The 13,148-nt window shown below is 36.0% G+C and overlaps 3 protein-coding genes across 3 annotated transcripts; all 3 read right to left on the bottom strand.

The window, feature by feature from the left end:
* Window positions 1–106: 106 nt before the first annotated feature.
* On the bottom strand, window positions 107–2,609 carry LOC116132059 (uncharacterized protein RAB5IF homolog). The gene is made up of 4 exons (XM_031417734.1): window positions 2,239–2,609; window positions 1,838–1,941; window positions 614–743; window positions 107–482 (listed from the first exon to the last, which is right to left on the bottom strand). The coding sequence occupies exons 1-4, from the start codon at window positions 2,344–2,346 to the stop codon at window positions 444–446; spliced, it is 381 nt and encodes a 126-aa protein (XP_031273594.1). The 5' UTR covers window positions 2,347–2,609; the 3' UTR covers window positions 107–443.
* A 718-nt stretch (window positions 2,610–3,327) lies between these two features.
* On the bottom strand, window positions 3,328–10,484 carry LOC116132051 (ABC transporter G family member 31-like). Its single transcript, XM_031417727.1, is given in 21 exon segments — window positions 3,328–3,760; window positions 3,883–4,016; window positions 4,207–4,275; window positions 4,358–4,663; window positions 4,746–5,078; window positions 5,175–5,245; window positions 5,586–5,742; window positions 5,819–5,941; window positions 5,980–6,103; window positions 6,189–6,342; window positions 6,345–6,510; window positions 6,707–6,987; window positions 7,081–7,389; window positions 7,552–7,686; window positions 7,689–7,695; window positions 7,794–7,870; window positions 8,982–9,144; window positions 9,421–9,505; window positions 9,639–9,727; window positions 9,947–10,067; window positions 10,213–10,484. Coding segments are annotated over 21 exon segments (3,609 nt in total).
* Window positions 10,485–11,081: 597 nt separating this feature from the next.
* LOC116132050 lies at window positions 11,082–11,915 on the bottom strand. Its single transcript, XM_031417726.1, has 2 exons — window positions 11,363–11,915; window positions 11,082–11,176 (listed from the first exon to the last, which is right to left on the bottom strand). The coding sequence occupies exons 1-2, from the start codon at window positions 11,913–11,915 to the stop codon at window positions 11,082–11,084; spliced, it is 648 nt and encodes a 215-aa protein (XP_031273586.1).
* Window positions 11,916–13,148: the final 1,233 nt, after the last annotated feature.

The raw sequence follows: 13,148 nt of genomic DNA, 5'->3' as shown, positions 1-13,148 counted from the left end.
TGCCCTTTTCTGATCACATTCAAAGCAGGTTTCATCACAACTCAAAAAAATGAGAGACAAGGGTATGGCATGCGTAATTTTCAGAGTCAGAATTTCAATTGCTCCATTAACTCACAAGTAATTTTTATATTTGACGTGCTGAAAAACATAGTGTGCTTCAGAGTTTGCTTATCATTTAAGTATGCAAACATATGCAAACCATAAACAGCTAATTAGCGCACAAAGTTCATGAAAGTTTTCCTATGGACTAAAAGCTAACATGTTCATGCTCTGCAAAATCAAAATGTTGGCACAATTAAAAAATGAAAAGCAAATAATTATGGCAAGTAACGTTCTAACTGTTTTCTGAGGGCGTAGGCAATGTTGCCTCATTTAACTAAGATTGATTGTTCAAACATCACTTAGAGACAAGGAGGGCTGCCAAATCAATTGTCCCAAGCCAATCAAAAGTGTGCCAAGCTGTATACTAGAATCCATGCCAACTGAACAGCAAAAAAATGGAACAAGGGTTAGTTCTAACTTCTAAGACCAGGAAAGGACCTTCTTCTGGTTCTGTGGGCAAGCAGCATTTTTTGTAAAAGCTAAATAAACAGAGTTGAAATGCTACAAGTACCAGAAAGAGAGTTATAGAAGCAAAAAGCCCTTCTTGGAGGAGAGCTCCATGACCACCAAAATCTTCTTCATCAACCTTTAGTAGCATTGCATAATAACCATAAATAATCCCAGATGATATCACCAAAAAACTGCAAAACCATCATTGAAACCAAAATATTAGCAAATAAAGCTTACAAAATATAATAATGCAAAGATGTTGATCATCACAGTTTCTAAATGACTTAGCACTAGTATGTTATGATACTATAACGACAACCTTGATTTGCTTAAAAAAATCTCTACAAAAGAGGAGATGATAAGCACCACATCCATTTCAAGTACAAGTTTGCAGCATTAAACCCCCGAATCTGGAAATAAAGGGAAATTAAAGACCATAAAGATGAGAATCTTCACTCAGCACCTACACTTTTCACACTGAGCTCCATTGAGAAAGAAAAAAAAAACACCTATATTTTTCCTTTAAAGAGAACACAATATCTGTAAACATGACAATGTATATATTATTCAGGGGCCAGGACCAACTCATTCTGTGCTTCAAAATGAACTAAAAGGCAACCCATAAATGTGAAGAGGTGGGCATTCCCAGCACTTCAAAAAAGGCAGTCCCAGAGTCAACTTCCAAGAAATATCATGTATACTTCAAGAATATGATATAACCTTTGAGAATTGGTTGTTTAAATGAATTACTATGCCAATTCTAGAATACTTAATTAGATATTATATAACAAATTCCCCTTTGCCAACGAACAATAGAATTTATTCCACCAAGGATGATAATTTGTTAACTAATAGTTCGTACAAGTTTGTAGGTATCTTTTCAACCTATCCTTGAAGGACCTTCAATTAAATCATATCAAAATGTACAAAAGCAGAACACTTTGATCTTTCAATTTTGTACATAACAACCTAGCAAACAGTCCACATAATTGAAAGCAACAATAAGCAATTAATTATCAATATGCAACAAAGTCCCTCAATAGCATTCAGACTGACAAAAGATTTCATAACATCATGGCTTCATTTCAAATATACTAATAAACTTTAGCAAAAAAAATAAAAAATAAAATAAAAAATAAAAATAAAAATAAAAAATGAAGGAAAATGTACAAGAAAACAAAGAGAAAATTAACTACAAGTGACACTTCCAAATAAATCGTAGAAGAATACCCAGAATTATCAATTAATTACTAAAGCTATAGAGAGGGCGTAAGCATCAACTTACAGGACGATCCATATGCCTCCAACCAACGGAATAGCACCACATAGCAACCCACAAACAATGGCCACCACTTGTCGAATCCAATGCAGCACATCTCCCAATTGATCCTGCACCAAAATCAGTCATAACAATCATTAACTTCAAACGTAATTCCAAGCTTTCTAATTACACACATTTCATAAATTCATTATGTTAATAAAACAACACTGAGACCTTAATTTGATTAGATTTTTTACTGTAAAAAATATACACAAAACAATCAGTAACAATTCAGTAAGTAAAAATTAGAAACATTGAATATATAACTACAATAACGGTTTAACAGTAGAGAGTTACTAATCTCTGAACCGAATTAATTTCAATGGTTCAAAAAAAAGAAGGATCAGGATTGAAGAATCAGTTACCTTGTCCCAAGACGCATCTGGATCCAACAGCTTGGCGAATTTGAAAGGAGACAAGTGACCGTTCTGGTGCTGTTGAAGATTGAATTTAACTGATTTGCCTTCTTTCATTCTGGGATTTGGATTAGTCAAATAAATATGAATTAAAGATAATATAAATTCGTCAAAAGGCGGCGATGATTGAAGTTAGGGTTTGTTGATCAGGAGACAAAGGAAGAATGAAGAAGAGAAAGTGATTGGATTGATGGATAATAAAAATAAAAAAAGAGAAAGTGAAAAAGGCTGTAGATCTGAAATGATTGGAATTGACGACTTAACAAGTGTTGTAGGAGTCCACGTGATTTGATCCATGCGACTGTCCGTTTCTGATTCAACCACCCTCCCTGTGCTAAATTTTATTTATATTTTTATATTTTTAGGTAGGTAATTTATGAATAAACTATGTTATAAAAAAGGGTAATTTATGAATGACGAAAGGTGGTTAATTTTTATGAAAAGAGGGATTGGTACTTGCCTACTTGGTAGTGAAGATGGAGGGAAATATTTGTACAGTAAATAGGCTGCCTGGAGTCACAAATTCTCTTATACTACATTCTAAATATGCCAATCATACTTTCAAGACCTTAAAGAATTAGTTGAGATACGCACAAACGATCGGACACCTTGATGATAATAAAAAAAAAAAAATACATAAAGTCTGTGAATGACAGCTGGTGGTGGTGCTTCATCTAGAATTCAAAATAGTAATAGTAAAATTCTCCAATGACCAAATTGTAAATCAAAGTGTACATGTTGACAAAATTGAAGTTTATATTGTTCCTTACCCTACATGTTAACAAAATTTTTTTTGTAATTGAAGAATTCTAGGGATCAAATCCCCTCTTGAAGGGGAATCCATTTGATTCAAAATTGTGTGGGGTGGGGTGTGTAATAAGTGTTTATATGGATGTGAAGTTAAATTTATCTAGTGAACCAGAGACATCTTGAAGGCTCCTGGAGGCATACAAAATTGGTTGTGCCTGAACTTCGATGATCAGACTCAGACTGTGCCTTTTCATTCAACCTGAAGAAGATTATCCTCAGTTCCATCAGTCACCATGTCCATATCATATGGCACTTTTTTATATGTGGTTTCTGCATTATCGATTCTGGAAGTTGAGGAATTTTATCGATAGGCTGCACTGATGAAGCATTATTCACCCCGAGAAACAAGGATGCAGCATACAGAGCTCCCATAACCATCAATAAATCTTTAATATTTGAACATAACCCGGTTAATGAGATCAGAGAAGAAATTTACCTGTGTGAACCAACATCCCAAAATATGGAGCCAAAAACCAATGCAGCCACCATTGTAAAGGCTACCCTCACAGCATTGTACTCAGGACTTCTCCAATATACAAGATTTTGCTTCCAAAGACAAATCCAACATTGGGAAAGCTGATCTTGTGAATATGTAGAAAACTTCAATGGTTCTGAGCCAGCAGGTGGAACACTCAAATTTTTAATGGAATATTCTACTTCCCTGCAGTAAATATGTGCAATATCCACAAAAAAAAAAAAAAAAAAAAAAAAAATTACCATAGAAGAAAATAATTTTTTTTGGTGTAAGCACATCTTGGTTGGAAATAATATCAATTAAATCACCTGTATTGCTCAGAGTTTTTGTATACATCTGCAAAGTCTACTCCAATTTTCTCTTCAACGGCAGGAGTAGTAACCTCAAGCATCCAAGTTGCTGGATTGTAGCCACATGGAATTGGAGCAACTCCATGAACCCCCTAAACAAGGAAAAAGAGTGTCAGGACAAAGTTCGCACACATAAACCAGAGTCAGGATCCTGATTTTAGGAATCAAACCTCAAATATCCACAAAAGAATAGCTTGGTTAAATAATTTTGTTATCAGTGACTTGAGCAAATGAGGAAATAAATTGAAGTTGTCACCAAAAACATAGGCAAATGAATATCACCTGCAAATAATCTATCGCAGTCTTTGAGTTTATCCCAAGCTTCCCTCCGTATATAACCTGCCCCTCATTGTTTCATAAGCAGCAGCTGTGCATGAGAACACAAAGCTTTTCACTGAAATAAAAATAAAAATAAGAGAGTTGCATACAAGATTATAAGCTGACCAATCTCATCAAATGCTTCAAATATGTCAATACTTGGTTGATGAATGGTGCAAACTACGGTTCGTCCAGTATCAAGAGTATTGCGAACAGTTCGCATCACAATGGCTGCAGCTCTTGCATCAAGTCCAGATGTGGGTTCATCCATAAAAATAATAGAAGGATTTGCAACAAGTTCCACTGCTATTGTTAAGCGTTTTCTTTGTTCTGTTGTTAAACTAGAACTATCTGGCAAACCAATCAAAGCATGCCTTAAAGAATCAAGCTCTACTAATCTCATTACTTCTTCAACAAACACCTGCAGTAGGTTGTAGTGAAATCAGTGTAAAAACAAGTCATCTAGAAGATATGTAAAACATACCAATTGTTATGCAGCTCACATTTCTTTGATCTTTGCTAACTTCCTTTGGCAAACGAAGACAAGAAGAGAACCAAAGGGACTCCTCAACTGTCACCTGAGGAGAATGTACGTCATTTTGTTCAACATACCCTGAAATTCTAGCAAATGTTCGTTGCTCTTTTGGATGACCTGATATTCTAATATCCCCTTCTATGTAACCACCAGTTTTTCTACCAGCCAGCACATCCATTAACGTGGTCTTTCCTGCTCCACTTGACCCAACTAATGCGATCAGAACACCTGGTGAGAATACTCCACTCACATTTGATAAGAGTTGGAGCTTCTTTGTTGGTTCACCTTCCAAACTCATTGCCTGAGAAACTCCCCAAGGAAAAAGAAAAATAAATATATAAAGTAAATTAGATTGGACACACAAGTCAAGGAAATATAAACGGCTATAAAAACACACCTTGGGCATATCCACAGAGTAATTGACGTTATGGAAACTCATTATTAATGGTTGAAATGGCAGAATCAACTCTCCTCAGCAGATCGTGTATTTCTTTCAAACTTCTTACTGGCCACTGAATAATCAGATGAGAATTAAATGATTAAAAACCTTTTTGTTAGGATTGACTAATAAAGAAGCTACCACTGTTTAAACAAATAAACATCGATTTAAAGAAGATGAAAGATGACTAACAATCCTCTCTGTCAGAATTTTCTTCTGTGGCATCTAGTGGAATTATTGTTGGGGCTTTTCGAAGATCTGTGATGAACAAAAACAATAAGTACATTTCCTTCAGTAATTATTCCAAAACAATCAACATTTCATTGATAGAAAATAGAGGGAGTAAATAATCCTCCTCCCTTTACTTACGATGAAGGTAGGCCAGAGCCATTGTCAGAATGTTGTTGAAAAGAAATGCATAAAGTAGCAAAGCCTCAATTCCAACCCAGTACCAATGATCATCATCAGGTAGACTATGCAAATGGAGAACATTGTAGCCTACTGAGTTGTCTTCAATAGCAGATTTCTGCAAAATTTTACTGTTGATCTTTCACTCATATGCAAGCAACAAAAGCTAACATAAAGCATGTTTATCAGCTCACCTCCTTCCACCTTGTAGCAGAAAATTTGTTAACAGAAAATGCACGCTGCCCATAGGATAGTGGTGACACCCAAAAGGCCCAGGACCACCATGGCTCAATCTTTTCTGAATTAAGAAACACCAAATGACTAATTGATCATGACCTGAATTTGCAGTATCAAATAAAATAGCAGATGCCCCAAAAGTATTAGCAATGACCATATCTGGGGCAGTAGCATGCATCATGCGGTAAAGACTCAATGCCATTTGATGTGTGGAAAAAATCAACAACATGTAACGGAAAAATCTGATCCAATTTAAGAAAACTTAGAAACATAAAAAAAAAAAAAAAAAATGTGAAGAGTAAGAACTTCATCGATATCAGGCAATACCTACAAGCAGCAGGGGAAAAACCAACTGTATAATACACAAGACAACTCCATTCAACAGTCTAGATGATGGAGAAAGGCACTCCGAGAGTCCATTTGGCAAAAGACCAAGGCCAATCCCATGCAGGATGAAAGAAATTATCCCGTTGCTTGTAAAGACTGGGAGTCGAGATATCGTCATAGTTAGCTCAAAAAATCCATTGAACATCATTTGCACCATCCCAAAAAACAGGCAAGAGAGATAGAGGCTGCCATTTTCCTCATCTGTGGGATGTAGTCTTGTTCTTAAGAACATGGTGCATGTGATGAATCCCAGAAATGCAACCTTTAACATATGATTGAGATATAAAATAGGAAAACAATGAGAGAAGAAACTTCAAACGTATGGAATACTGGCTTAAAAGCTAATAATTGGGAAAGAAACAAAAAAAAAAAGAAGAGAAAGAGTAAATACTAAATAGTTAATGACATGTATTGTTCAACAGTTTACACTGGAAGATAATGAAGCAGAGAAAACATACCTGGCATGCCCTAAAAATATAAAAGAAACAACGCCTGCTAATGAGCAGCACTTCTCTTGCAAAGCATAGTCTAAAGAGCTCCCATTTTGATACAGCATATTTTGTTTTGGACAAAGCTGCAGGATGATTCCTAGATTTATCATATGGAACAGCAAGCGTGGTCTGTAGAGACCTTCCATAGTTGGAAATTTTAAAAGCATTTGCCATTTCTGAAACAGGAAGGAATTGGTATTGTCTTGAGGGATCTGCCCAGTACTGAGCTTGATTTTTTTAGAAGTCACCTGTTAAGCGAACAAAAGAAGAAAGCAAAAGAAAGGAGGAAGGAGTTAGGAAAGCAGCATAAAGAAATATTAAATGTCATAAGAATCTGTAACAGAGTACCTCTTGAAGGAAATCTGCAACCGCTTTACGTGCCGGCAATCGAAATCCTAAAGACTCAAAAAACTCTGAAACCTCTGCTTGGGGGCCCTGATATACCAGATACCCCTCTGATAATAGCAGCAGGTCATCAAACAGCTCAAATGTCTCAGGTGCCGGCTGAAGAAGAGCCATTAGTACAGTAGCATCCATTTGCTGAGCAAAATTCTTTACACATTTCACAATCTTGAATGTAGTAGAGCTGTCAAGTCCATTGGATATTTCATCTGTAAATAGGGTTTTTCTTGGTCCAACAAACATTTCTCCTGCATTATATAAACCGGATTACTAATTACAGAACTGACCAAATATCATTCAAAACTCAAAACTGTTGTAATTCAAAGCGAAGTACAACACTCAACAATAACTTATGTTGGAATACATCATTTTCATACAGAAATGTTATGAAAATGAACAGGACGAAGCACCTGTAGTACCTCTTTTTCTCTGACCACCGGATACACCTCTAAGCATATCGTCACCGACCACTGTTTCTGAACATATATCAAGACCAAGCATTTGCAAGACATAGTCTGTTAAAACACTATGCTTTTCACCTCCACAGAAGAGGCCTGTAAAGTAAAATGTACAAACAAATCAGGATTAGTAAATACACGACCCACAAAATAATAAAAGAAAAAAACATAGCGATAGAGCTTGAAATGACAACCATCATGAAAGCATCAATCTCTGGATTCGAACGAATGTTCCTTTCCTTCTCTAAACGGATCAGATCCTTCAAATATCCTGCAAGTAAAAGCGGAAAAGAGAAATGGAAAACATACTCAGTGAGGCAAATTGAAATTTATTTGAGTTGTAAAATTTATAAGATCGCTTCAAGAAGCATCAACAATTCTCTATGAAGAGCTAAACAGGATTTTCTAGATGCAAAGTTAAAATAATCTATTTCAAATAATTGAACAATATAGAAGTAACTGGAAGAGTAAGTAGAGAGATCATATCCTACTCCATTTTCTTAATTATAGATTAATTTGTGTACAAGGAATTGTTCTAAAAGAGAAGCTACGAACAGGTAAAGTGAGCATGATGAAGAATATGTAGGATTCTGAAGAACTTAACCTGCAAAGGCATCACTAGAACCCTGACATCTGGCAGCAAAATCCATGGTTTCTCGTACAGTGACGTCAGCAATGTAATGATCCATTTGGCTGATGTATGCGGAAGTCCTTTGAACATGAAATTCATGGAGTTTGTGGCCATTGTAGGTAATATCACCACTTTTCTGTCAACAAAAACCAATTTCATCCTTCAATTTCAAAATTTTCAGATTTTTTTGTAAGCTTCACCAGATGAAAATATTGTTTCTCCTGCGAACACAAGTGATCTTCAACTCAAAACTGCGATCTGAGAGTGATCAATTATTCTAATTTCCCATTTTTCATATTATCCTACTTGGCCATAATCGTTGTTAGCTACTACAAAATTAACAATATATTCAGTGGTTTGTGAAATTNAGGACGAATGTTCCTTTCCTTCTCTAAACGGATCAGATCCTTCAAATATCCTGCAAGTAAAAGCGGAAAAGAGAAACGGAAAACATACTCGGTGAGGCAAATTGAAATTTATTCGAGTTGTAAAATTTATAAGATCACTTCAAGAAGCATCAACAATTCTCTATGAATAGCTCAACAGGATTTTCTAAATGCAAAGTTAAAATAATCTATTTCAAATAATTGAACAATATAGAAGTAACTGGAAGAGTAAGTAGAGAGATCATATCCTACTCCATTTTCTTAATTATAGATTAATTTGTGTACAAGGAATTGTTCTAAAAGAGAAGCTACGAACAGGTAAAGTGAGCATGATGAAGAATATGTAGGATTCTGAAGAACTTAACCTGCAAAGGCATCACTAGAACCCTGACATCTGGCAGCAAAATCCATGGTTTCTCGTACAGTGACGTCAGCAATGTAATGATCCATTTGGCTGATGTATGCGGAAGTCCTTTGAACATGAAATTCATGGAGTTTGTGGCCATTGTAGGTAATATCACCACTTTTCTGTCAACAAAAACCAATTTCATCCTTCAATTTCAAAATTTTCAGATTTTTTTGTAAGCTTCACCAGATGAAAATATTGTTTCTCCTGCGAACACAAGTGATCTTCAACTCAAAACTGCGATCTGAGAGTGATCAATTATTCTAATTTCCCATTTTTCATATTATCCCATTTGGCCATAATCGTTGTTAGCTACTACAAAATTAACAATATATTCAGTGGTTTGTGAAATTACTGTACAGAGAATTGCACCAAGACCAAGTAACTAATTTACCTACCTCCAAGTTCCTGCTAAGTTTCCCAGCCAGAGCTAAAGGCAAGGTGGATTTCCCAGAACCAGGTGGCCCCAAGAGCAGGGTCATCCTACACAACTCCAAAAAATTATTCAAGTACCATGAACTCTGAGCACCAAAAACACTGCACATATACGTCATGATGAATAAATTTATTTCTTTTATACGACTTCATAAATCATGAAAGAGCTCAGCCGTAGTACCTTCCCGGCTTCACAACACCACTGATGTCGTTCAAGATGTTCAAAGAGTATCTCTGAGGTCTAAATATTCTCAAACTACTTAGTAGTCTCTGCATTCAACCCAAAACAAATCACAATCAAGTTAATAAATTAAGGTGTCTAATTCATATGATAGACAAATACTGTGGATTCTCTAAGTTTGGCATCATTGTCATTAATCCTTTCATAAGAAGGCTTATGTCTACGAGAGAAGATCGAACCAGACAAATACTTTAGCAGAAATCACTTTCTATGTATACAGGAAGTAAAAACTAAGTGAATATGCTTACCTGGAACAAATCACGAGTAACATTAATCAATGTAGGTAAAGCTCTTGACCCCGTTTGAACATCAGCCACAACTTTCAAGTTCTGGAACCTTACCTCCACCTTTGGCACCTCCAATCCAACCCTTCAAGCATCCGCATAAACTCACAATAAAATAACAAGTAACATATTTTATCATAGTAAAATCTGGAATATTGATGTTGTTAATATATTTTGTTATCCGGCTTATCGTGAGTGAGTGCATGCTAGTATCTTCTATACTAGAATACCTATCGAGACGTTCTCTAATAGCAGAAAGAAGTTTATAGTTATCCTGATCATTAGTGGCCATGGCGTTTTGAACAACGACCTGGCGAAACCTTCGACTCAAATTCCACACATCATTCGTCTCAGCTCCAGCAACTCCATCGGCCAAGTTTCCTTGATTTGGCGATGGCAATCTCGGTAAAGTCTCCAGCATTAGCTCTTCGTCCTCCTCCAACGACTCTCTATCGTCCTGCATTTCAGTTTCAACGTACTGGTTCTCGCTTGAGGCTGCCATGGTAGCCTCCCTACGGACCCTACCTCTCTAGCACCACATACGTCTGTGACATTCAAGGCAGACACTGTTAAGATTTTTTCCCATTTTACTAACCAATAAGACTTCAATAGAATGAAATATATATATGGTATCATGGAAGTATTGTTAACGTAATATCACAAATATTTACGAACACTTATTGAGTGAAAGTGGTATTGAATTGAGGGTCAGAAAAAAATCAACTTCATTGTATAATTAAATTTTTTATGAACACTAAACTTAAGAGTAATGTTTGAAGATTAATCAACATTACATTTACCTCAATCCTGATTAATACGGAAAGAGATCAAAATGGCTACAACCAAATTGCATATTGCTTCCCACCTCAAAAGAGTATAAGTTATCAACACTAGCTCCGATCTTAAAATATTACATGTTTTGAGGTGTCAAAAAAAAGAGACTTTAAACCAAAAGGTAAATTAATTTAATTTAGTTTAAACCCAGCCAGGACCTTTATCATTGGCCTCCATCATAATCGATCAAAGAGACCCTGCAGGCTCCTCCTTCAGTGTTTTCTTCTTTCCTAGTTCTTATTCTTTATCCTTTGTACAATTTCATTCATGGAATGTCACTTTGGGAAGATTGCATCAGAGAACATGCCACAGCTTGTGCCCAATGTCTCAACTTCGTCTTCACCTGCTGAGGATTGTCCCCTGCAACAATCCAAAACTTAACCATTAACATATACCAATTTCAAAGTTGCGACATTTTTAATGTCATTAACAGTAACATTATTGGCTTCAACATACACACATATTGATGTTCAGAAGTTAATTGTTGGCTTGAGATTCACAATTTAATTTCAAACCAGATGAGTTAATAGAGATATTAAGTTTTACCTGGGCTACAAATTTTCCAAGAATCTGAATCGCTCCTTGGGCTACCGAATGAGGAAGAACGACCACCGAGTGAGGAGGTGGAATGTCGGCCGCTTTGCGGGGTTGAGACGGGGCTGATAGAAAGCTGACGGTTGACTGCGAAATAAAGGTCCAAAGCCGGCAATGTGTTGGTTAATTGCTGACCCTCTTCTTCGTTGAATCCAAAACCAAGCTCAATGCATCCTTTCAACTCATGCAAGTCTTCATCAGTCAAGGACTGGTCCGAATCATTACTGTCATTCGTTTTTCTCCGCTCTTGCCTCAGAATCTGGCGCCGCCGCTTCTCCCATGCAATGTCACGCGGGGTTTCACACATGGACAGCTGCTTCGACAACCTCTTCTTGTTCTTGCACAACGTCGGAGCCAATGGCATCCGCTGCAACTCATCCACCTCCGTCAACTCCTGCCCTAACTTCGGCGATTCTAACGGAGATGAAGACGAAGACCACGACGAAAAAGACGACGACGACGTCAAACTTGCACGATGATGATCCTTCTGATTAACGTTATCCATCTCTATTAACAACACAAAAAAGCAATGTAATAATAATATACACAATGAAATTGAAACTTTTACGAATGGTTTTTTTTTTGTTTCCAAAGCCGGCTGCCGCAACAACAACACTTGCCGGTAGTTGGTGCGGCTCGCCGAACAATTGAGCTTTTTGGAGCTTGAGCGCGCGGGTGGAGGTGTGAATAATAGTTAAATGGGGTAAAATTATATATAGGGTATATATAATCCGAACCCTAAAAGGGTTGTTTACTTAGTTTTATTGGGTGAAACCACACCAGTTTTATTGGGTGAAACCACACCACCCCAACCGAATCAGGTAGATGGTTATTTACAGAAGTTTAACGAGAGATTCAAGGGCGGGAAGGTGGCGCGGCCGCTCTTTCTTTCATGTTTCACCCTTCGTTTCTAACCGATTTCTTTTATTGTCGTTTTTCTGGTGTATGCCTATTTTTGGGGGGAACTTTATAGTTAGTGTTTTTACAAAACTAGATGCAGGTGAATTTGGAACTACATTTGCCAACATAACATAATTTATTTTGTTAAAATTCTACTTGGAATTTATATATTTAAAACATTCCATTAATGGAAGTTATTTAGCTATTTATTTATGAATTCTGACTTAATAAGGAGATTTTATTAATGAAATTAAGAAAGTACATATAAATATAAAAGAAATACAAAATGTTGATACATGCAATTACATGTAAATTAAAAATACATCCAAAAATAGAAAATCTATATAATTTTATTTGAACTACTACCCCTGTGTTAATATAATATGCTAATAAATAAAATAAGGTTATTATAAATTAATACTAAATGCCAGGGACTTAGACTATACGATATGAGAAGCTATACTATTTAATAAAAAATTGTTATTAAAAAAATCTTCATGTCAATTTAGGCAAAGTGAAGGATACAATTAATTGGTCTTGTTTGTTCTAATCTCGTGCGCTCTTGTTAGGCACTTGCGTTTGTTTCTCTTTTTTATTTGGTTTGAGCTTGCGAGTTCATTAGGGCACCTGTGCCCATCTCCCTCATTTGGAGCCTGTATGCTCCCTTTTGAGCGATTGTTCCCATCATTTTATCCAAAAAGATAGATACATCTGTTCTGATATTCTTTAGACATTTTCTAGGGGTATGTATCTAATTTTTTGTATAATTTTCTCTTCTTTTATGAAATTTACCTTTTCTTAAAAAAAAGAAAAAAAAAAAAAAGAAAACAAGTGGATT

Source organism: Pistacia vera, unplaced genomic scaffold (genome assembly GCF_008641045.1).
Source record: "Pistacia vera cultivar Batoury unplaced genomic scaffold, PisVer_v2 Contig248, whole genome shotgun sequence".
NCBI classification, from domain to species: Eukaryota; Viridiplantae; Streptophyta; class Magnoliopsida; order Sapindales; family Anacardiaceae; genus Pistacia; species Pistacia vera.
The sequence above is the reverse complement of the archived record's forward strand: the minus strand, read 5'-3'. Positions and strand labels throughout refer to the sequence as shown.